At 39.0% G+C, this 26232-nt stretch overlaps 1 protein-coding gene across 1 annotated transcript in view; it reads right to left on the bottom strand.

Annotated features, from left to right (window-relative positions):
- The window catches only part of fam184ab (family with sequence similarity 184 member Ab), a 130638-nt gene that overhangs the window by 74164 nt on the left and 30242 nt on the right, over window positions 1-26232 (bottom strand). Inside the window, 5 exon segments of the mRNA XM_046836764.1 lie at window positions 6259-6440; window positions 9178-9310; window positions 12277-12280; window positions 13301-13722; window positions 14223-14654. Of these exon segments, the coding sequence (XP_046692720.1) occupies window positions 6259-6440; window positions 9178-9310; window positions 12277-12280; window positions 13301-13722; window positions 14223-14654 (1173 nt within the window).

The raw sequence follows: 26232 nt of genomic DNA, 5'->3' as shown, positions 1-26232 counted from the left end.
AAAAAAAACAAGGAAAGAAAAAACTCCCTAAAATGGCACGAGGAAGAAACCATGAGAGGAACCAGACTTCACCAACCCATCTTCATCACCGAATGTCTAGTCAATACAGTTCCATCATCGTAAAGGTGTGTAGTGAACCATTGTAGTAGACTGTTGACATGAACTACAGTACAAATTCCTTTCTCAAAGTTCTTGAGTTGCTCAGTAACTTCATGGATCTTCAGACTGTTGATGTGGAACCATCTCCAACTACTGTTCTGTTGGCTTTAGCATTCGTTTCCTCGCCGCCTTCGTCCCAGAAAGTGTGTGTTAGAAGTCACTGACAGTGAAGACTCTTCCACTTACCATAAAGGTTCCATCAACATCTTGCAAAATTGCATACTTTAAAATGTAGTATTTTAGAACATCTGATGTGTCCATGTCCCAAGTCCCCATGGATCAGAGGTTAAAAATGCTAAGAACACAATTAACCAATCAAATCTTTTTTCCCCTTTATATCCCATAATTTATTCCCAGTACCTCCTGACGAAATCAGATTTCTTTTTTCCAGCAGCATTAGAGAACTACAAGCTTCAAGAGAAGCTCACATGGTCCTAACAGGCTTACGTAAGCTTTTTTGTTTGTTTAAGAACACACATGGAAAATGACAAGAAGTGGAAGTGCATCGCCATGGGGCACTCGGGCTCAGATGCAGAATGTTATTTTCAGCGTCCTTGATGAACAAGTAGTGATAAAATCTTGTTATTCTGCCGTGTTTTGAATGCCGAAAGGCCTCGGATCTCTCCTGACACGTCCCGCATTGAATCCTTCAAGCTGAAAGATGAAAAAAGCCCAACAACAACAAGAGACTCTATTAAGGCAAGAGAATAAGGAAGGAAACTTCCGGGAAAATCTGGGAGCGCGAATCACAAGCTAATGCCTTCAGACGAGAAATTTTGGAAATTTTAATAAACACAGACTGCAGTAAATCTCATAAATCCATATTCTATTCACAATAAAACAAACAAAGAATATGTTAAATCTGAGAATATGTACAATTTTAAGGTAAGAAATAATCTCATTTTGATTTTGATGGAGGCAACAGGTCCCAAAAAAAGTTGTGACAGGGCCGTGTTTACCGCTGTGTAGCATCACTTCTTCTGTCTGTAATACATCTGGGAACTGAGGAGACCAGTTTTTGACGTTTTGGGAGAGGAATGGTGTCCCGTATGTGTCTGATATGAGGATGGGTTCCTTTTTTGAGTCTGGTTTCCTCTCAAGGTTTCTTCCTCATAACATCTAAAGGAGTTTTTCCTCACCATAGTCGCCCAAGCCTTCATTCACCTTAATACTTACAATCTGTAAAGCTGCTTTAAAACAATGTCAATTGTGAAAAGCACTATAGAAATAAACTTGACTCGACACAGGATTCTAGCTGCTCAACAGTTCCGGGTGTCCTTTGTTGTGTTTTTCATTTCATGATGTGTCAAATGTTTTTAATCGGTAAAATGTCTAGACTACAGGCAGACCAATTCAGCACGCAGAGCATAAAGTCATATTGTAATACTATAGATGCAGTATGAAGTTAGCGTTGTAAGCACATTGTACAGTATCTACGACTGAACAAAGGTTATACACGGTGTATTTACAGATGATATGCAGATATATAGAGGATAGTTTAGGGTGAATTTACAATTATATAGAGTTAAAATTACCGTAATTTCCGGACTATAAAGCGCACCCATATATAAGCCACTAATTTTTTGACAAAGATTTTTCTTTTAAACATAAATAAGTGTCTATACTAAAACTAATGAACTTTACACAGGCTTTAACGAAAGACAGTGTCTATTACACGGTGTAACGGGTAAAACATGTTGTGTTTCCTTTAAGAGCATAGCGGCATTTTGGGAATAGCCTGCCGCCGCATTTTTCCGCTATTACTGCATGTGTGCAAGACCGAGGAATATGTCCTTATTATCTTCTGATGCTCATTTCTAAGTTTCTTTGACTAACCCGTAACGCTGTTGCCAAGAAAAATAAAAAAGCACGAGTTTTGGAAACCTGTCTGTGCTTATATGATTTCTGTTGCAACTGGAGTTAGCGAGCTCTCCCTTCACCCAGACTCAACGCGTTACAACGGCTTGTATCTAAACAGTAGCCTACCAAGAAAGTCATCGTTTACTGTCTTCCTCCTTCCTTTCACAACAATTTCTCTCGAGAGTTTTTCTTTTGGCATCGTCTTGCGTTTAAAAATCACCACCGGTGGAAGTTTTTTCTCCCGATGCCGTGCAGCTCAGAACACAGGTGAGGTGCGTTTTTCTGTTTTCCGTTCGGAAATTTCATTGGTCTAATGTTATGTCGCTTAGTTTTTTGGCTTGAAGTTTGTGAAACCGGGAAAAACCCAGGAAAAATCCATAAATTTGAACGCTTCATTGTTTAATCCGTGGGGTTCAAAACGTAGGAAAAAAGTAGCGGCTTATAGTCTGAAAAATACGGTATATAGAAATGATGCAGAATGATTTATAAAACCTTTTCCTGTGGCTTTTTAGCATATTTAATATTTTAGGGAAGATTGTTTACTTGTTAATAACATTACAGCAAATAGAAATTCTTCCTTTGTATATACAAGTGATGTTAGGAAGCTGGGATCACTTATTATACAGCACCCACGGAGCACTAAGGGTTAAGGGTCTTGTTCAAGGGCCCATCAGTGACAGCTTGACAATCCTGGGGCTTGAACCCCTGACGTTCCGATCTGTAACCAAGAGCCTTATTTACTGATATAGCACTTTTACAGTTTAAAACAAAAAAAATATATGGAAAAATAAATGGAGAAATAAAGAGCATCAGGAAGTTTCCAAACGAATCCTTTCACTGCGTCACAGAACGAATTATTGCTCAGATGTCGAAATTCTATATCGTGTCGTCGAGGTTACCATGCCGTACTCACGCAGTCCGCGGAGATGAATAAAATCCGTCTCTGACATTTGCATGGAATTGCATTGTATGATGTCGATACTGTCTACATCTGCTTTGCCCTTTTCTCCAGGCTGTAATTCACATTTAAATATTTCAACTTTGAATAATTTTTTTTTTTTAAGTCTCCTTCCCTTTAATTCAAAAGTACCAAAAATCAGATCCTGAAACGTGCCTGTGTATGGCATTTACCAAAGTATTATTAATTAAAGAACGCCTCGTTTCTGCACGGAAAATCTGGTGGTCCCTTTTAATAATGAATAATAATAAAAAAAACTCTTTGCTTTGTGGTCTGGAGGGTTTGGAAATAACTGCACCTGAGTGGATAGTGTTTAACACGAGAGGGACGCAGCTGGAAAAAGTGCTGCAGCAGGAAGGGATTTTTCAGTTCAGCAAGTAACGCAGGTCTCTGCAGGTCAGTGATTTATGTACACACACACACACAAACACAAACACACACACACACACACACACACACACACACACACACACACACACACAGTGTCTCAGACCAATAATGATATGTGTTGATCGTCAAGAAGACGAGAACAAGTGAATACTATATAAACGTGTTATAACGTGATTAAACCACAACATAGTTCAGATTTCTGCAGCTCAGTTCACTTACTATATGAACAAAAGAATTTTCAGAAATGAAAAAAAAAAGTAAGAATATCACTTGTACACAGCCTTTCCAATGCAATCAATATTTCCAGAAAAATTCAGGTTTAGTTCAGGGGTTCAATCCCCGGTATCGCCAAGCTTCCACTCTTGGGGCCCCTGAGCAAGGCCTTTAACCCTCTGTGCTCCAGGCATACTGTATCATGGCTGACCCCAGGGGTATGCCACCGGGGGTATAAATAACCTTTACATCTTTGCACAACTCAAAAACAAAACAAAACAAAACAAAACAAAACAACAAACTAGAATCCTAGTGACCTGAGGTGAATGACTTTCCCGCTGTATAAGTAGTTTTTTTTGTCTGTCTGTCTGTCTGTCTGTCTGTCTGTCTGTCTGTCTGTCTGTCTGTCTGTCTGTCTATCTATCTATCTATCTATCTATCTATCTATCTATCTATCTATCTATCTATCTATCTACTTACAATGGAGATGAATTTTAATGACCCCATCATAACTTGAAAAAAATCGTAAAGAATGTTGATCACTATGATGTAGTATACTGCAATTTGTTAATATTTTAACATAATTTAGCAAAACAGAGCAATTTACACTATCCGTAATGTAGAACCTATAAAGTATGCAGTATATGTATGTGGCAGCGGGCGCATGGCTAAGCGCGGGTTCGCGAGTGGACGGCGGAGCCGGACGAAATGAGCAATAAGAAGCACACCTGTAGCTGATGAGACTAATGAGTGCGCTCTGTTTCAGTGTCCAGCGTAATACATCTCAGAAGGTGGGAGACGCATACATCCTGGAAACGTCCTAACAAATTGTATTGTGTATACACTGGTACGTTTGCCTGTCACACGAAACTTATATTTTTACAATTTTGTCGTATTGGTCTCACAATTGTAAAAAAAGTCAAACCATCGTAACTGGAGGACTATTTGTAAAAATTACAATTTCTGGCATTTGGCAGACACCTTTATCCAGACCAAGTAACATTTATTCATACAACTGAGCAGTTGAGGGTTAAGGGCCTTGCTCAAGGGCCCATCAGAGGATTTTGGTGGTGCTGGGATTTAAACTTATTACACAAATTGACTACATTTAAATAATCATTTGACCTTTGAAGGCTGAATGAATTTTGGGAGATTCGCACTAATGGGGTTCAATACTTTTGCAATAAAACATTTTCTCTTTTGTAAATATTGTAGATTAAGTTAAATTGTTTCATAGCATATCATCTGAATGGTGTGTTTACACAAATGTCTGTATTCTTCTTCTACTCTCACCACACACTAGGGATGGCACGATACTGATTCGCATTGGTGCATTGATGACTTGCTGTCTGTCTGATTCGAAGAAATAAAAGCGAACTTCTTCTTCTTCTTTGGGCTTCTCCCATTAGGGGGCACCACAATGAATCATCCGTCTCCATACAGCTCCTCTACATCTGCCTCTTTCACACCAACTACCTGCATGTCTTCCTCACCATATCCATAAACCTCCTCCTTGGACTTCCTCTTTTCCTCCTGCCTGGTGACTCCATGCTCAGCATTCTCCTACTGATATATACCATGTCCCTCCTCTGCACATGTCCAAACCATCTCAAACATGCCCAAACCATCTCCCTCACCTTGTCTCCAAAACGTCCTACATGCGCTGTCCCTATAATAATCTCATTTCTAATCCTGTCCATCCTCGTCACTCCCAACAAAAACCTCAACATCTTCAGCTCTGCTACCTCCAGCTCCACCTCCTGTATTTTACTCAAACCATACAACATCACAGGTCTCACCACAGTCCTATAAACTTTCCCTTTCACTCTTACAGATACTCTTCTATCACAAATCACTCCTGCTATCACTCTTCTCCACCCACTCCACCCTGCCTGCACAATTTTCTTCACTTCTCTAACACACTCTCCAGTCCTTTGCACTGTTGACCCCAGGTACCTAAACCCCTCCACCTTCACCACCTCTTCTCCCTGCAACCACACCACTCCACTGCCCTCCCTCTTATTCACACACGTCTTACTCCTACTGACTTTCATTCCCCTTCTCTCCAGCGTGTACCTCCACCTCTCCAGGCTCTTCTCAACCTGCTCACTACTCTCACCACAAATCACAATATAATCCGAAAACATCATAGTCCAAGGAGACTACTTTCTGACCTCATCCGTCAACCTGTCCATCACCACTGCAAACAGGAAAGGTCTCAGAGTTGATCCTTGATCGAATCAAACCTCCACCTTACACCAGTCTGTCGTTCCTATCTGTTCCATATTGAATTGCAGATCGCACTGCATCGTAATAGGGGTGAATTGTATTGCATTGCAATGGTAGCTAATTAGTTAATAACATAGGTCTTAGTTATGAAGATGCACATCCCATACTACAATTACAATATTTGACTCTTTAAAAGATACAAGTGATATATTTCAGCCATGTAAAAACACATAAAAATGAAACCGACGACTGTAAAAAAAATTCAATTATTAATGAGAAAAAAGCGCTGCGTTTCCTGACCCCTGTCCCCTACTCGCAGTTGTTTTCATTTATCCAAGATGTTCAAAAGGGGGTGAATACATACGCAAGGCACGATAATAATAATCTCTAGCCAAGTAGGTGCATTCTGATTAGCATGAGTGAATAATACCATATTGTTTGCTTAGTACCTTTTCTAAGGTGAGAATCTGCTGCCTTTGCCTTTCATCCATAGCCTGGCTTTTATTCTGCAGGGATCCCCTTTCCTCCTCCAGACGCAACACCTTGTCCTTCAAACGCGACTTCTCCGACTCCAGGTCACGGATGGCCGCCTCGTGGGTCATCTGTGTGGCTTGCAGGCTGCCGATCTGACCTGAGATCACAGGTTAATATTTAGAGTTTTAGACAAAGGCTTACATTTCTTCCTGAATGTAGCATCCTAGTTTAGGATCTGAGCATCTAACTTGTTTTTACTTCAGAGTAATAGTTGATGAGTGTTATCAAGACACCAGGTGTTTCTAGAGAATAGGGGAAAGATGCACTGGGTCCTAGAGAGCTCATCATTCTGGAGCAGAGCATATGTAATCCCTTATAAACGCTATTTTCAGGATTGGACTTTAATTTCAAAGTGCGTAAGAAGAGCCCTCTAAGACAAAAGGCTTTGACATCATACAGTACATTGGATCTACCTTACACTATTCTATGAATAAATATTAAGCATGAACAACAAAAAAATAAATCAATAAAGCTCCAGATGTTTGGTTAGGCTAACAGATGCATCTTAACGTAATCCATTTGAAAAAAGATTACATAAGCAGTCTGATAAAAAATATACATAATAATCATGGGGTCTGTTAGACACTGTGGCGCGAGAACATCGAGTCCAGGTGTTTAAACCACAGGCCTGGAGGAAACGTTCCAGAAAATGATTGATAAGGTTCATGAAGCAACAAAGCTGTAGCGTTTTGCTGCGGTTGCCAGGAAACCGTCATCTGTCGCCACAGATTTCTCCAACATTGAGTGGCTAAGAAAAGCTTCAAAACAAAGCAAACACTGGTTTCGGACTCTTTAACTCCCTTATTCCCTCCATGAATCAGAATACAGATGAGTAAAGATTGAAATAAATAGCTTTGTGTCCCAACAAGCAAATCACGCTCTGAGCTGCAGGAACTCACCCAGTGCTACGAGCGCTCCGAAGTAAATCAGGAGGTATCAGGTGTTGTTGCGGTTGCCAAACATCCTTTATCAGAGAGACACTTTAATACTCTGGCTATCAGCATCGTCAAAAAAAGACTGCCAAGGACGCCAAAGAAGCAGCGAGGTATGTGGATTTGAAGGCAGAAAATATAGTTGTTACAATATTGAACAAGGACGCCGAAGTTCTAGTAAAGAATCTGGACTTTTATAAACAAGTTTTTTATTTTGAATGATTTCGAAAACCCAGTACTTCGTTTAATCCCACCACTTATTATACTCACTCAACTGAACATGAAGTGAAGACCACAGTGATTGCTGTATCCTATGTATTGGACAGCATTGCAAAACTATGTTTTTATTTCCCCTACTGATGTCTGCCAAGTTTTAAAACACTCCCAAGTCCTGATTTTGTGCCACAAAGGCCAAAGACAATACAAGGTGGTGTCACAAAGTTTCCTGAAGAAAGCTCCGTTACTCTCAAAACTTTTTGATACCACCTCGTATGACTAGCGATGTTCTTTTCGGATCCGCTTGATTAATCCCGACGTCCTATGTTTGGACGGAGTTTGCTTTAATTAGAAACACTCTGTGCAGCCGAGGAAGGGATGGTTCCACATGAACGGCCCAAAGATCTATGAAGTTACTGAGCAACTCAAGAACTGGATGGATTTGGAATGTAATTAATATCAACAATCTGTCTTAGGACTGCATGAACAGTTCTGTATTTCAGAATCAGAATCAGAAATAGCTTTATTACCAACTATGCTTACACACACAAGGAAACACAAGGTATTTAAATACCTATCACTGAACAGCACACTGAACAATGATGGAACTGTAATGACTGGACATTCAGTGTTAAGGATGCAGATGGGGTTCCCTTATAAGTCTGGTTCCTCTCAAGGTTTCTTCCTCATACCATCTCAGAGAGTTTTTCCTTGCCACAGTCACCACTGGCTCACTCATTAGGGATAAACTTACAAGGAATAAAATTATAAACACTAACATACACCATATTTTATAACCTATTTATCTTTGTAAAGCTAAATTAAATTGAAATATTCTTTTATACCAACAAAATATATATATATATATATATATATATATATATATATATATATATATATATATATATATATATATATATACTGTATATATAAAATCTTTTTTTAATTATTATTTTTATATTTTTTATATATTGCATTTTTACTGCTTGGTTAAATAATATATAAAACAATCTTTTTGAAAGTTATATAAAAATAAAAAAAATAAAAAATAACTTTTTATTATATTTATTGAGTAATCAATTAAATTGGCACAAAATAAATTGATTACAAAAAATGTACCATTTTAATTAAATAGTTTAAATTTGTTAGACCCTATTTGGGTAATACAGATGTGTATGTAAGTGTGTGCGTGTGCGTGTTCGTGTGTGTGTTTTACATTTAATATGTAATTTTCTGAAGATATGATCTACTTAACTATTCTACTTATTTCAGCAGACTTTAACAAATGTCTTCCCTTCTTCCATTCTTCATTCATTCACAGCGAATTGTCAGGATTTTCTCCTTTTAAGAGAAATTCTTGAAGCTGGACATAAAACGCTAAATAATTCATAGCGCTAGCGTTAGCTGCTAGTCACTTCCTGGTTAGCGGATAACATTAGCGCTCTGGATTCTTTAGTGTTTTTTATGCATGCCCGAAACAAACTGTATTTCCGGTACATTTGTGTGCTGAAGCGAAAGCCCTGTACCGAAAAACTTAAGTACAAATACGTCTACCGTTACACCCCTACACCATATTCTAAAGCTTTAACATGAATATGTGTCTGGTTTTAGTTGGTATCACAACCAACTAAAGTGTATATGTTGCTGTTTTGGACATGCATTGAAAAGTTGCTGAAGATATCTCACTGGCTTTGAGGAGGATCTCCGTGGCCTGCTGCTGAACTCGATCTCTGGTGGCTTCCAGCTCGCACTCCGCTTCTTTCTGCCTGATCGCAATGATCTCCGCATCCTGGGTCACCTCATCCAGCTGTTTGTGCAGCTCCTATATGTACACACACATACAATACATAGATGAAATGAAATAAACAGTACATCGCTAATCGCAGTACATGCTTCTCTCCATCCAGCCATTTCCATTTGCCTTCTCAAATATCAGAAATGTCCACCCCTCCATCTCCCTGCACTCCTCCTCTCCTATTCTTATTGTCAATTTCTTCAGCTCGCTTCTCTTTCTGGCTGTCATGTTCACTTCTATTATACAATCCTGGCTATCTTTCACTCTCTGATTTTCTGCCTGGAACGCTCCTTTATTACTCGTTTTAAACTTTTTTCTTTTCGCACGTTCTCATGTGTCCTCGCAGAGCACTGAAAAGGAGCAGGCACTTCGTCAGATCTAATTGAGCAGTTTTTTTATGTATGCTGTCTTCTCAGCATGATTTAGAGAACGAACGAAGTTTATATTTCACAAATGAATGGTGTGTAATCTTGAACAGATTGTGGCAAACGCAGACGTGATGCTTTACTGCCGTTTTGATTCGGTTCCTCAGGTAGACTTTGCAACAACATTCTGAAAAATGTCTAGTCTACAGCAGAGGTACTCAACAAAATGACTAGATATAGTATATGGATAGAAGAATTGGGAAGAATCGCCTGACTTTTTCAGTCGTATGTGATGCTTTCAATTCAATTCAAGTTTATTTCTATTGTGCTTTTAATGGACAGTTAGGAATCTAAGAATTATAAAACAAAAGGGGAACCTGATCTCATCTGGGTGACACCAAGAGTGAGATTATAAATCATGAAAACATTAAAAACACCAGAGAGTGAGCACGAGTGTGTGATGATAAGTAAAGTCCTTTTTACAGTCTTATCCAGTCAGTTGGAGTTGTGGAACCAAGAGCTCCTGAGCAAATCATAAATTAGCTTTACATAATGGCTGTTTGTTTAGCTATTTTCAGAGGACATCAAATCTGTACTGCTAAACGAGCTGCAGACTGACTACTCTAAAATATATCCAAGATAACCTGTCCAAGACCATAAATTACTGGAACCATGTCCTGTGGTCTGATGAGACCAAGATAAAATTGTTTAGCTCAGATGTTGTCCAGCATGTGTGGTGACACACTGGTGCGGAGAACCAAGAAAATTGTGTCTCGTCTACAGTCAAGCATGGTGGTGGCAGCATCATGATCTGGGGCTGCATGAGTGCTGCTGGTACTGGGAATCTGTGGTTTATTGAGGGAAACATGGATTCCAACATGTACCTTTTAAAGCAGAACATGATGCCCTTCCTTCAGAAACCAGGCCGAATGGCAGTTTTCCAACATAACAAGCTGAAGGTCACTTGGAGTGACCAAGTATGAATCCAGACCTTAACCCTATTGAGCACCTGTGGGGCCTTAAGCAAGAGGTGGAGAAGCTCCATGTGTCTAACATCCAGCAGCTCCGTGATGTTATTATGTGCATGTGAGTGGAAGAGGATCCCAGGAACAACCTGTGCATCTTTGGTAAATTCCATGCCCAGGAGGATTAAAGCAGTGCTACATAACAATGATGTTGACACCAAATAAAGACATTTTGGACACAGCTTTGACATGTTCACTGAGGGTGTATTTACTTTTGTTGCAGTTATTTACACATTAATGGCTGTATGTTGAGTTATTTTCAGAAGACAGTAAATCTGTACTGCTACACGAGCTGCACATTGACTACTCTAAAATATCTCCAAATTTCATTTCTATAGTAGTGAACTGGTTGCTGTAATGTGAGGGGCGTACTTACTTTTGTGAGATACTGTACATAGGAAGTGAAGTGTTCGTGTCGAACATCAATTTTAAAATCATTATCAGTACCAGAATTCATCTTTCTTCTGACTCCGAATTCATTTGCATAAAAAACACTGTTATTGTGTAACGCCTCCTGAGATCAGACTCACTTTTGTAAAAGTCTTGAGCTGGTACTAAAATTCATTTTCGGTTAGCTGCGCTTGTCCACTTGTCCAGTTTTGGATATATATTATAACTGGGTTTCGATCTCAGCCGCTGTCATATTTAAACATTTTAAATCCACCTGCCTTATATTGTGTAGGTCCTGCATGTGCCCCCAAAACAGCTCTGACCCATCAAGGCACAGACTCCACAAGACTAAAGGTGTTCTGTCATATCATCTGGCAGATCTTTAAAACCAGGACCCAATGAATGCCCAAGGTTCCCCAGCAGAACATTGCCCAGAGCTTGTCTTCTTTCCATAGTCCATCCAGGTAGGTTACAGACCAGACCACCACTGCTAACATGGTTCTGTTCTAATACACAGGAGCCTATTGTAGGTGCTTTCATTGGTTTAAAGATTAATGATCACACTCTTGATGTCACCCAGATGAGGATGGGTTCCCTTTTGAGTCTGGTTCCTCTCAAGGTTTCTTCCTCATAACATCTAAGGGAGTTTTTCCTTGCCACAGTCGTCATGGCTGCTCATCAGGAATAAATACACATCGTTCACCTTAACTGTTAAATTCTGTAAAGCGGCTTCGAGACAATGTCTGTTGTCCTGGACATGTCTGTTGTGAAAAGCGCTTTAGAAATAAACTTGTCAGTCCGACTGGTAGCTCCATACACAAAAGCTGCAATAAAATATACACCGTTCCATAATAGCAGGTATCTGCAGGTTCTGACCAGACAGGCTAGCTTTTGCTAACAAAAATTATGCTTTGGAGACCTGCTGTTCGGAAATGTTGTAAAATTACTTGTGATAGTTGCCCAGATCCTTAAGCTTGGCCATTTTCCCTGCTTCCAACACGTCAACTTCGAGCGCTGCCACAAGGTGCAGAATATCTACAATACCGTATGTATATTAAAACAGAACAGAATGCACTGTGGATGTGTGTGCTCTTTCTGTAGTACAGCATTAGCTGAACATTTCGAAAGATTTGTTTCCGAACAGTTATTTTTACCTTCTCCTGATTCGTTCTGGTCCTCGGAAGCCCGGCTAATTACGCTCATAAATAACGTCTCTATTTCAAAATTCATAAAGGAGTCCGAGGGATTTAACAGTGGCTCTCTCATCAACCGGTGACTGTGTGTGTGTGTGTGTGTGTGTGTGTGTGTGTGTGTGTGTGTGTGTGTGTGTGTAAGTGTATGTGTACAAAACACAACCGCACTCTTTGAAGATCAAACGACAAGAGAAGATGAAAAAGGTGTCTTCATGTACGCCTAAACCCAGACGGTACATATATACACACACACATACACACACACACACAGTGTTATTATTACATATAGAAGATACACTTAATAACCTGCATATATTTATTATATATATATATATATATATATATATATATATATATATATATATATGCAGGTTATTTGGTGTATCTTCTGTATACAGAATAAGGAAGTCAAATGGAGTCAGATGATGGCGAATTTTGTCGCGGTCACAGAAGCTTTAAAACAACAACATACCCTGATTAAGTAAAGATCTGTGTGTATTCACTTGCAGAAGGCCAAAGAAGTGGCCTCAGGTCCCTCTGTAATAAATGCAAAATGGAGAATCGTTGCTAGGAATGTCCATAAGATGCTTTACACTGCCTTACGTGATCAACTGGAAAGACGGTCTTATAAACAACTAAACAAGATAACCATGTTACAAGCTGGATATCGGAGGTCTTGTACGTTTTATTACTTTTTACCAATTCACTTTTCGCCAATCAAAAGAGTTTAGGGTTTAGTTTATAGCCTATAAAATTAGAACTGTGTATATGGGAAAGGCTACAATATATAAGGAGAAAGGTACCTGGTTTTCTCCACCCATATGTATTTCTTCCCCAAACGGTTGCTACAAAATTGAAAACACAATTGTATAAGATACAAGTTTCCCTTCCGCTTGAACTAGGAGACCCGGACCTGTTCAAGCAAGACAATGCCCCCTCTTTGATGTTTAATGCCCGTGTAAAAAATAAAAAGATGTAAAGAAATGTGTTGATATTGGAATTTATTGAAATCCCTCCCCTTGCACTTGTTCCTGTCGTTACCTTCATGTTGCTCTCGAGGCGCTAAGAGAGGCCTGCAGTTTGTGAGACTTCTCCTGACTCTCCCTGGCCTCCTCTTGAACCCGCTGCAGCTCAGAGCGCAGCTTGCCCAGGGTCTTCTGCAGTGCCGCCTCCTGCGCCTGGAACTCCTTTCTTAGCTCCGCCTCGGTCTTCTTCCAGGCCAGCAGGTTCTCGGCGGTCATCTGCTGCGTGCGCTTCATGGCCTCCAACTCTCTCTCGTAGAAGGCCTGCGCCTTGCTCAGCTTGGCTTCGTATTCCTCCACCAAACGCTTCTTGTCCTGCTTGAGCTCCTCCACCCGCTCTGTTAGAGAATCAACCTCCTGCTTGTGCAGCTGGCTCAGCTTCTCCTGATCTTTGTTGAAGTTGGCGTTCTGGCTCTGGTGTGATCGAAGCAGCTCCTGGACCTAGACCCAATAAAAAAAATCTATTGTAATAAATGGTTCCTAAACAACAATAAAACAATGTGTCTAATACAGGGTTTTAGCTGCTCAACAGTTCTGGGTGTTCTTTGTTGTGTTTTTCATTTCATGTTGTGCCAAATGTTTTCAAATGGTGCATATGTAAAGCTCTGCCAATCTTTCCTTCTGAGAGACTCTCTAATATACACATTTTATACCTAATCTTAATGACCTGTTGTCAATTGACCTCATTAGCTGCAAAATGTTACTTTAACTGTCGTTTTAATAGCATTTACTTTTTCCAGACGTTTGTTGCTCCATCGCAACTTTTTGAAACATTTTGCTGCCATTTAATTTTTAATTCCAACTGTTCCATTGTAACTAAAATTTGGGATTATATGATTTGCAAATCATTGCATTCTGTTTTTATGAACATTTTGCACAGTGTTCCAACTTTTTTGGAAGAAGGGTTGCATATAAAAGAAACTGAAATGTGCAGTCAGTACCTCTTGTCTGTGAGCGGTGCGTAGCTCCTCCAGGGCCTGTCTCTTCTCCTGCTCAAACTGTGCCTGCACCTGGGCAAAGCCTCTTAACTTCTCCTCGAAGGAGCGCCGCATCTCCTCGACCTCGCGTGACATGCTGACCACGCGCTGCGTATGTTGCGCCTCTGTGCACAGCTGCATATCCTCTACACGCTGCCGGTACGACTCGAACTCGGCCAGCGCCTGCCGCTTCATCCTGTCGTGCACCTCCATGGATTCCTCCAGGGACTGGATGCGCCGCTTCAGGTCCATCTCATCGCTGATCTTGCTCTTGTACTGCATAATCTTCTCACGCGTTTCTGACAGGATTTGTTGCACCTCCTCTTCGTGGGCCTCCTTCAGGGTCTGGATAGCTGCCTCATGCTCATCGTTTTTTGTGTTGAGCGCATAAATCACCTGCGTTACGAAAAAAAGAGTTATGAGGGATTTGGGAAGACACCAAGTGCTGTCAAATAAAGCTGCTAGCATGAAGAGGGGAAACTGTTTTAGATTCCCAGTGCATGAATAAAAACTCTGTGTGTGTGTGTGTGTGTGTGTGTGTGTGTAAAAAGAGATGATTAATGATTCCCCTTGTAGAAACACAAATATGAAGTTTCGGTGAAGTGACATATGAGGCTCCCAATATCTGACAGAAAGCTGTCAATCAAGCATGCTCATTAGAATATAAGACCACACCCACCATAATAGTTTTCTGAATGCTTTCTACAACTGATTTTCTTTTTAATCAACGGATATTTTCTCCATCTGCATCTTTCAGCAAGACCCGACTTTGCTATCATATAAACAGTTCTTAATATTTTACATGATATTCCATGGATTGGTAACTTAATCCAAACTGACTTCCACCTACAAGTTCACTTTACAAACGTTTTTAAAAAATCTAAGGAACTTTCAATGTATCCCAAAGGGAAGTCTTCAAATCAAACTCTATGATGAAACAGGCTTTACTGAAAACCATGCATGGAAAAGAAGACCAAGAGCTACCTCTGCTGCAGAGGATACATTTATTAGATTTACAGCGTTTGGCGGATGCCCTTATCCAGAGTGACTTACAACTAAGCCTTAACCACTGAGCTACCACCTCCATTAGAATTATTTAGAATTATTAAAATTACCAGCCTCAGAAACCACCAATTTACAGTATATAAATGCTTCCAGAAGTTCAAGTAGCGAGATATTATAATATATAATAATTATAATAATTTGCAACCAATATTTGATATGTTGATTGATTTCTCCTCGCTAAATTGTTTCTCAAGCGTGTTCTCTCAGCACCACTGCTAGAATACAGATTAACATGGCAGAGGTAGAACTGAATCCTCCTGCAGACAGAACAGAAAAATAACTTCTGGTTTTATAATTTTTTGTGCGCAATACAATGGCCTGTTTGTGAAAGAGACATGTAAGAAGTCAGAAGGCAGTTAAGTAAATTGATGATTTGCTGTTTGACTGAACCAAAGAAATAAAAGTGAACTATCTGTACCATATTGAACTGCAGAGCATCTTATTTCAATTGAATCACATTGTACTGAATCAACTAGAAATCTGATCGCATTGCCAACGCAATGGGGTGAATAATATCACATCACACATCACGGTAGATTCTTCATATGTATCTTTAATGTATTGTATCGCTCGCTATGCATCAAGATGTGAATCACATGTGCCCCAGTTATGGAGATCTCTACTATAGACTGATGATAGAACAATAATAGAAATATTAGTGAAGCTGATTTCACCACAGGAGGAAATAAAACATCGTTTTTGCCTGTAATTATTGCAAAAAATTTTATACAGAGTCCACTTCCATAATTGTCTGGTCGGAGAGTAATAATCTGCATGAACAGCTCTGGTCCAACAATGACTAAGCCAGAGAATGGCGTTAAGGTGTCGTCTTCGTCTCATAATGGCCAGTCCACTCCGAGAGACAGAAGAGCAGTCATTACCTTCACACTCTGCTTTCAGACACTGAGCTTTCTGAGCACACAATGGGCTGGCAAGAAAAAAAAAGCAGGCATGTCTGAAAGTGCACTTCGGCTACGGGGTATTGATGCAGGACCCTTTCTGCTTACTGAATTCATTTAAGGGCAGTAAAAAACAATTTGTCGATCCTGATCACAATGATTAAACTTTGTGTAAAAATCTGTACAGACCGAGCCATAGCACACAAACACACACACACATACCTCTACCTAGTCAGAAAACACACACAGTATTCAAACAATTGTGTGTTTCATGCACTTTTATCGAGAATTTAATACCAGTGAATGGAAATCGAAATGCAGTGACAATTTATACAATTCTTTGCATCCAATTTTGTGTGCAGTGCATATCTGTGTGACGATCAGGTGTGCACATACTTTAGTGAATGTTGTTTATGTTGAATGTTGTATATGTTTTAGTGATGCGAATATTAAATACGGAATACCATTTTTTTTTTATATTAAAAGCTAATATTATTGAGATATTTTTTTTCCATGTCAGATATATATCTAAGCTATATCAAAGCCAGCTCCATGAGGAAATTAGAGGTCGACTGATTTATCGATTTTGCCAATTAATTGGCAGCGATAATTGATTGCTGGAACTATCGGCTTTGGGGGACATTGTCCTTACCGATAGTTTTTCCGGGTAACGGTTGATGCTAAGAAGGCCCACTGTCATTACAAGAGCACCCTCTAGAGGTGAATCATGACACCACGTGTTGCTTATTTTTACATGTGAGACTGCATGCTGCGCAGAGAGCACTACATTATATTTATAATTTATTAATTATAAAAAGTATACATATTCATTGATTTTTTTTTTTATTTTAGTAATAAAGTTCAGCACTATTTTACATGGTGCCAGTATCCATTATAAAATCGGTCGATTAATCGGTTATCGGCAAGCACGATTCACCCCAACTGTAGCTATCTGTATCGGTAAAATCCACTATCATTCGATCTCTAGAAGAAATGCTTTCCATGGGTTGGAGTGAAAGACTTTACTGCCATTTTTCTTCACTTCCTCAGCTACATATTGCAACAGCATTCTGAAAATTCAAGGGTACTATGAACTTACATTTTATAGGGTGCAAATACACAAAAATGGAAAAAAGTATTAACACTTTTCCAGCCATGTGTGTTTCTTACCAAATTGTTAGCACAAAGCTGGATGCACACAATTGTACTGTCTTTTCTCCCCATTACTTTAAATGTGTTGCAGCATTATAAATCACAGAGTCTTAAGCCTATTGAACACCTTTGGGATGAATGTGAACATTGACTGCACTCCAGGCCTCCTCACCTCACCTACATCACTACCTGACTTTACTTACACCCATGTGTCTGAATGAATCTCACACATGAATCTCCTCTACAGAGGCACCATTGAGAGCATCCTAAGCAGCTGCATCACTGCCTGTTTTGGGAACTGCACCGCCTTGCATCGCAAGACCCTACAGAGAGTAGTGAGGACAGCCGAAAAAAGCATCCGCAAAGCCAACAGCAGTGTGGATGACCCCACATAACCCTCACACATACCCCTCACACTCTTCACTCTCCTACCAAAGTGTTTCAGAAGCATTTGGGCTTTGACTGTGCAACATTTTTTTTCTCTCAAGAAATAGGCTTCTCAACACACAGAACTGAACTGTTCCAAACACACTGACTCACTCAACTGTGTGTTACTGAACTGTTACAACCTGAACTCCAACACACACTCAATACACACATCCATGTTTTCAGCACCACCCATATTATATTATTTTAATATACCTTTGTATATATATACCTGTTGCTTTTTTGCACAACATTTTGTTCACACTTTGTGTTTTACAAATACACGTTTTACAGTTCTCTCTTTAGCACATTGTACTGAATAACACATTATACATTAAGGTTTGATGGCGGTGCTATTTAGTGTTTTGTGTATCTGTCCTACAATGTCTTGTGTCGTCTGGTGTCTTTTGTCTCGCACAATTTCCTTTATTTCAATTCAAATCAATTCATCATTATTTGTATAGCGCTTTTAACAATGGACATTGTCTTAAAGCAGCTTTACATGGATGATGTGGTAATAAAGAATGAATTAGTTTGTTCTTTATAAGTGTAAGTTTGTCCCTGATTAGTGAGCCGGTGGCGACTGTGGCAAGGAAAAACTCCCTAAAATGGCATAAGGAAGAAACCTTGAGAGGAACCAGACTCAAGAAGAAGCCCATCTTGTGCAGTGATGGTGATCAAACTGCAAACTGTAGTCCTGAGTCAGTGCAGCAGACTACTGATATTAAGAACAATCCAAATCCATCCTCAAAGCTCCTGTGTTACTCTGTAATCTCTTACGTCAGTCCTCAGCTCTGTGTTCTGTCATGTGGCTCTATGTTGTATGATGTAACTCTGGTGTTTTTATGCAGCACCAGGGTTCTGGTGAAACGTCTCATTTCACTGTCGATAAAAAGCTTGACATGACAAATCTCCACAAAGAAACCTACTGGAACTTCTTCATGGAAGAGTGGAGGTCATTATACTAGCAAATTGGGCTCTAAATATGGTATGAGATGTTCACAAATCACATAAAACTCATATGCTGAGGTGAAATTTGTCCATAATGTGTATATTTGATACAAAATTCGATTTTAAGAATTGGATCATATGCTTGCACCAGGGACATACACTGAATGGTGCTAAGGCATCGATGTCTAGATATTAAATTAGCTTGAAAAAGTAAATGAAGTGTGCAATAAAATAATTCTATTAATAAAAAATAGAATCAGAATCAGCCCAAGGATGACATCCAACCCAGTGTGTGTGTGTGTGTGTGTGTGTGTGTGTGTGTGTGTGGGAGAAGGATACTACTGTATGAATTGCTAAAACTAACTGAAAATAACATCCTAACTCCAAAACTAACACTGGAGCTTTTCTCATTCGGTGCGTTATCACATTTCCGTCTTCAACTCCAGAACGCAGAAAAAACCCTAAACACACACCTCCATATCTTTTTCTTCTTTTGGCTTCTCCAATTAGGGGTCTCCACAGCGGATCATCCGTCTTCATACCCCCCTGTCCTCTACATCTGCCACTTTCAACCCAACTATCTGCATGTCCTCCCTCACCACATCCATAAACCTCTTCCTTGGTCTTCCTCTTTTCCTCCTTCCTGGTGGCTCCATCCTCAGCATTCTCCTCCCGATATACCACACCTCCATATCTTACAGGCTCCAAAAACCTTTTGTCCCAAAACACAGACAGTCTTTCAAGATGTTTTTCGAGATAATTAGTCACCAAAGATTATTCATGTGACCTCTATACTGCTTCAGAGCAAATCATATCTGATCTGAAAAATACTAATTGGCTGGATGCCAAGCGACATAACGTCAGACTTCTATCTGCACTGATTCAGATGATTTTCTGAAAAGATTTCTGAATTGAGATATCAGTTTAAATGAGCCAAGAACTTAGTTTAGCCCTGTGTTTAATCAGGAAGAAGAGCCCAAATTTTGGCAGGCAGACGACCAAACACCAAGCTGAATGAGACAAATGTCCCTGAGCAGTGGAGGCGCGATCACATCCTCCGATCTCAGGTGACCTCCGAACAGTCGATAGTTCACGATAACGACGATAACGAGAGTTGGCTGAAGGACAGTGAAAGACCGAGGGGGACAGCAGAAGCCAGAGATGCCAAGTTCACGTTTTTTTTTTTTTTTTAATTAAACTCAAAAGTTCGAAAATGAGCGTTTTGCATGGATCTCAGACACGAGAACATTTCTAGCAATCTGATGAATTACTAAAAAAAATTAATTGGAATAATTCAGTCCTAAAACTACTCAAATGTAAAACCGCTGTTACAGCAGCAAAGAAAATGAAATGAAAATATATAAAAAAATAGAGACATAATATAGTATACAGTATATACACAACACAATGTATATATACAAAAAGGAAAAAAAAGACCACGAGTACGTAGTTACGCATGTTTATGAGTTAATCCACACCATATGATAAAACTATGTCCACAGTTGTATTGAATGTCTATTGAAAGATCTTATTTCTAGCCATAAAAATCTTATTATGTAAGAGCAGATAGTGTAAGATTATGATCGCTTACTTTGTTAGTAAAGCCTAAAGTTCATTATTTTACCTGTAAACTAAGAGATGTCATTTGAGGCTTTGGATCCTTTAAGAATTTATTTTAACTGTAATAACTGGTTTTAAAGTTGCTCAGTGAAAAAATGCCCAATAATCACACTTAGGATTAATATTATTTTTTATTACAAAAGCTTAATTTATTTATAACCTAATAATTAAGTCACAGCACTCTTTCCAAATATTAGTATATTACCAACAATTAGTTATAATTTTTTTGGAACTTTGTTTTTTTTATGGCTTTTTAGTTGTTCTGTAGTTTGATTGAAATTTCTCTTGTTGAATATCTTTGTGTTCAGTAATGACAAAATACATTCAATAATGTTTAATGTTGCAATAAGTTAAAGTATTTAGAGAAGCAGCAAGTATTGATTCGGCTTTGTGTTTGCATGCCAACTACTGTGTGTTACAAGAGCGTCTTCATTTAAATAAATAACTGTTGCATGTATGCGTGATCTTAATTTTAACAGTAATCTTGTTTTTTAGTTTTTTTTTATTTATTAAGACAGAATATTTAATGACGAATCTCAAATTGGGAAGAATTCTCTTGATTAGTAGTTCTGGTTTTAAGATCTTTTCACACAAAAGCAAACTGTTTAACAAATAATTAACTAGTTTAAAAAAAGATAGTTTTAAGTGAATTATTTAAGTTAATTCATTTTTTTTTTTTAAATAAAGCCAATATATGTTTTCTTATTTCAAGTGTGATTATCTTAATGCACTCGGACAATTTCACTTGAACATAAAACATTCACCTAAAAAAATGTGCATATAACTATTATACTAATAATTCATATAAAAAAAATCATTTCGAGAGTGTAAAATAATGAAATAAATATAAAAGAATTAATAACAAATGTGAAATTAATAAAACATGTTACAATTACTTTTTATTGCATTAAAAACATGAAAAAGTAGAACAGATTTAAATGTGCGAATAATTTGCAATTAATCACAAATTAATATTTGTATCGATTGACAGCCAAAATTTAGACGGTTATTTTTCTGCAGTGAATGTGAACGCTGACTGCACCCCAGGCCTCCTCACCTCACCTACCTCAGTACTGGACTTTACCAACACCTTTGGGGCTGAAAGAGCAAAAATCTCCCCAATCACACATCTAGTAGAACATCTTTAGGTTATTATAAAAGCAAATGGACCTAAATGTGGAAAGGTATGTTCGAGAAGTAGCATGTACGAATCTTCTAGTCAGGACCCCATGATCTGCGGGGGGGGTGAATATGCATTAAGCAAGAAGAAGAAGAAAAAGAAGAAAAACAAGATGTTTATGAGCTTCATGTAGAGCGCTAATTACAGTCATTATTTTCATTAAACTGTAAGGTGCACCTTTATCCATAAAATAATGTTTGATCGAGGGCGACTTTTATCGATCAGAAAAACACTACACTTTAAACAAAATCTACTTTTTCTACCTGAAATATTTTTCTGGGGCCTGATACAGTCTTCTGCATTAGCTAGTCATGAGAGATGATACGGTGACGTTTGTGATCCAGTGAGGGTCTCCTAATGTTACATAAAAGCATCGCATGTCGTTCGTCACGAGGATGCCGGGGCTGTTACTACATGACTTCATCATGTGGATGAATATTTCATAAGGGTCACACGACAACGCTGGTCTTCGAAATGGCTAATCAGTGGCGGAAGGTTAGCGAACGCATTTTCACGACGAAACGTGTGGTGTTTTTTTTTAATATATCTATATATACGCACTGTCATGTGATATAAAGTGGAGGTCGGAACGTCTGGAAGTGATTGTAATGCTTCTATTTTGCATTCTTTGTGAATTCATTGTAAAAAAAAGCAACACAAATGATACTGCTATAAAAACAACATAAGGGAACATATTGGATTCCTAGAAATATTTCTGGGAAAAAAAAAAGTATAACTTCATCCAACTTTTTGCCTTTAACTTTAAACGCAGTAAAAAAAAGGATGACTTAAAATTTTTTTTTGACTGGGTGAAGTTATTGCAGGGAAGATATATGCAGCTAAATGTTGCATGTTTTTCAAAAAGTCATATTTACAATGCAAATATCCATGTTTTTTTTTCGATACTCATCTGTTCCAATACTATTGCTCCGGCCTGTTACTTGTTACATGTACATTACAGCAAAATTCTTTCTTCTTCTTCTTTCTTCACAGGGTCAGCCATGACAAAGCCTTGATATAGAGCCTTGCGGAAAGGGCCCAAAAGTGGCAGCTTGGACATACGTGGGCTTGAATCCCCAACCTTCCTTCCAACCTTCAGTAACCCAGAGCCTTAACCACTGAGCTCCACCAAATAGCTTTAGAGTGGAATGTATATTCTTCCAACAAGAGGCATGTCTGCATACTCAACCATATCCAGCAAGCTGGCTCTTGAGAAGCACAACAGAACAGTTTTTGGCAAAATCATTCAGAAATCTTGAACATTGCCATCTGTGGCTTTGAGAGCAAAAAATAGCCGTACTTTCAAAGCGGGTATGAGCCAAATTGTAAAACGATTTGCTTGGGTGGCTTCACACGTCTTAGCCTTCAACTTAATTAACTGGTAGTTGTTATAAGAGCAAAAAGCTGGTGGGAGGTAAAAAATAAAGTAGTGGATGAAAGGAATAAATTAAATGTTATCAGTGGCAAGTTGTGCATTTCACCCTTAGGCCTTCAGTGGTGTCCTACTTGAGTCGAACCACCTCTTAATACCATCATTATGAGGCCATGGTTATGGGAACCATACAGAGAATAGAAAACCGAAGTAGAACAGAGCGCTGCATCATAGACAGGAATCTCATACAGTGTGAATGAATGTCATCACTAAAGCAAGGAAACCAATGAACACATTTTAAAAAGTCTCTTTCACTGCAGCCGCAACTGCACTGCCCACATACATCATCTCTGGCAGAAGCATCGATATCAACCTCATAAAATTACCGCGGGATTTTATTTATTTTTTGTACATTATGTTTTTGGGGGGGATTAGAAATGAAAGCAAATTGTGTGTTTTTTAGCAAATCCTACAGGAAAGACAACGGAAAAGTGTAACCGGTTCGCTTAACATCTGTTTTGGGCTGTTTTGGCCGACATTTTCCTCACGATGTACAGCTTTTCTTGAAAAGTTAATCTTGTAAACGTGTATATCCGACCAAAAAAAGAAAAATCTTCTCCTCTGTCATTCATTGTGGAAAAATAATAATAAAAAAAAAACACAGCTATTAAATCCACATGAATATATTCGATCTTGGGCAGTTTGCTACAGATGCAGGTTGCAAACTGGTGATGATCGGACGCCTTCTAGAGGGCCTCTGTGTCGCAATCTGATTGGTTAAAACAACAACTTCAAACAACCAACATGGCGTTGACCATAAAAGATTCGGCAGCTGATTCTGAAGCCTTACCACAAATAGATAGATTTGACCCCTGGCAACATGTGATGTGATGGCTGAAATCTGATTGGACAGAAACTCCATCTTCAACTTATACTCGAGAGAAACGCTATGAGATAAAGAAAATAGACTATTGGCAATAATTGAATACATATTTATAGACAAAAATATGCTAAAACGTGTCATTGATTTTGATAGAATGTAGGCTAGCAGAGAACGCTTTGCTGACCCTGATGGTTCACCACTGGTTGTTATATGTTTATGTAGGACTAGGAAGAACTACATATACCACGGCGCACTTGCTGTACTTTAGCTGCATCTCTTTGATTGAAGTTTCCTCAAATCAGCATGTCCCTGATTCTATACAAACCTGTCCGTCGATGTTCTTGCTAATTAAGCCGAATAGCTAAATTGGATTGACCGTCAGCCAGGTTTTGCTTTGTGAAATCAAGCTTTTTTTTTCCTTTCCAGGGAGCTGAATTTACTCTTCTGCTGGGTAACTATAGGCTACTAATTTCTTTACGATCATAATGAGCCAGACAGCGTGTTTTCTAACCAGACAACACAAGAATGGGATGGACAAATCCTTTTACCGCCTCGGGTTGAGTTTCACGTGCAGAAAAGCGAGGGGACGGCGACGTGAAAGTAATCGACGCATAAATAAAGAGCTGCGATGTGTGTCGGTGGGTGGGAAAAGGCATTTACGAGCTGATGAAGCTGTCAGAAGAGCAAGCCCACACTACGCCAGATGGAGTCGGCTCCTGGCATCATTTTCAATCAGGGAAAAAACACTGCGAAAGAAAAGCTCGTCGCATAATTACACCGAGATAAACTGTTCTCTCCGTCAGCATCCTCGACTCACAGGTCTCACAGCAGGTTGTCGTTCGCTCTCGTGCGGCGTTTTCACAAAAACTCGCTGCCAGGTAGAGTCCTGTCACACTACTGCGCTCTTTCGCTGCAGGCAGAGGATGAGGAAAGTTGTCATTACATGTGCATTATTATCATCATCAAAGGGCACAACTATGACGAGGAGCTCTTGGGATGCTAGTAAAAACAGCTGGAATGATTAATCATGGATATCTCAAACGCTACACGGAGAAGGGGGTGAGGCAGTATACAGGTATAAAGATGTTTATCTGCCTCACATAGTTTTGTAGAAGAAATGGTTATGGATGAAAATGGCAGGTGATGCGTGCGATCATAAAGTGCCTCATCATGGATTCTAATTTCATTGTCCGAATGCTAAAATGGTAATTTTCATTCGATTAAGGAAAAGTCAAGACGTTCAGAAAGCGACATAAATCACACGACATGGACAAAAGTTTGTACACCCCTGACCATAAGATTGGCGTTTGTTTTTAACATCCAATTTCACATTTAGTCCTTATTTGCTTTTATATCAACCTCATCTCTTCTGGAAAGATGTTCCACTAGATTTTTGGTGTGTGCTTGTGGAGATTTGTGGAACTTCATTAAGCTACAAAGCCAAATATTAGAATGAGGTCAGAGATCTATAGGAGGCCACACGAGATCTTCCATTCAAACCCTTTTAAAGTACAGTAATCCCAGGCTTTATCGCTGTTCAAATTTCATGCCCCCGGTTTATTGAAGAATTACATTTGCATCCACATAACTAATTAGTTGATTTTCCCGGTCTCTCACGGAGAGCACCATAGACCAAAAAACTTATAGTGAACTGTTTTTATGGAGTCTATGTTGAAATAATGAAATTGATGTAAAAAAATGAAGTAAAATATTAATACAGTACAGTACCGTATACATAAAATAGCATTTTTGGGGGATTACTGTATCTTCATGGAGTTTGCTTTGTGCACAGGGGCATTTCCATGCTGGAACAGGTTTAAATCTCCTAGTTCACGTGAAGGGAAAATCTAACGCTACTACATCCAAAGACATTGTATACAACTGTGAACTTCCAACTTTGTGGTAACAGTTTGTCATTGAGCCATATATGGCTGGAAAAGTCAGGTGTCCCAATTCCTTTTTTAATGGAGTGTGTCTTTAAATGCAGAGCATCATGTCAGGAATAACTGCTGAGTTTCGTCAATGAATGAAAATATATTAAAGAAGTGTAACATCTAATTTAATCTAGATCTGGTAGTGTAATGTTTGGATCTGTACGCCGAATCACATCATTTTACCCGGACACGCTGTTTAAAAATGTTAGTTATAAACCCTTAATTGTTTGATGGACGAGATTAGAATTGAGTTTATTAGAGGGACAGAGCAAGTGGGACATTTTGGGGACAACTTTGAGGAGCGATTGTCTGTATGGTGCAAACAAAATAATAAACTAATCTAGCATTCTAGCACTCACTCTGGGATGTGTCATTTCCCAGCCCCTTTTTTAAGAAAGCACAACTTACAGTATATGGCCCTCACAAACAAGAAAGTTTGAGTTGATCCCTGTGCTTAATGAAATCCTAATAACTGAAAGACTCCCCGGCTGT

This window comes from Silurus meridionalis, chromosome 23 (assembly GCF_014805685.1).
Source record: "Silurus meridionalis isolate SWU-2019-XX chromosome 23, ASM1480568v1, whole genome shotgun sequence".
In the NCBI taxonomy this organism is placed as follows: domain Eukaryota; kingdom Metazoa; phylum Chordata; class Actinopteri; order Siluriformes; family Siluridae; genus Silurus; species Silurus meridionalis.
This window is presented reverse-complemented; position numbering and strand designations above follow the sequence as displayed.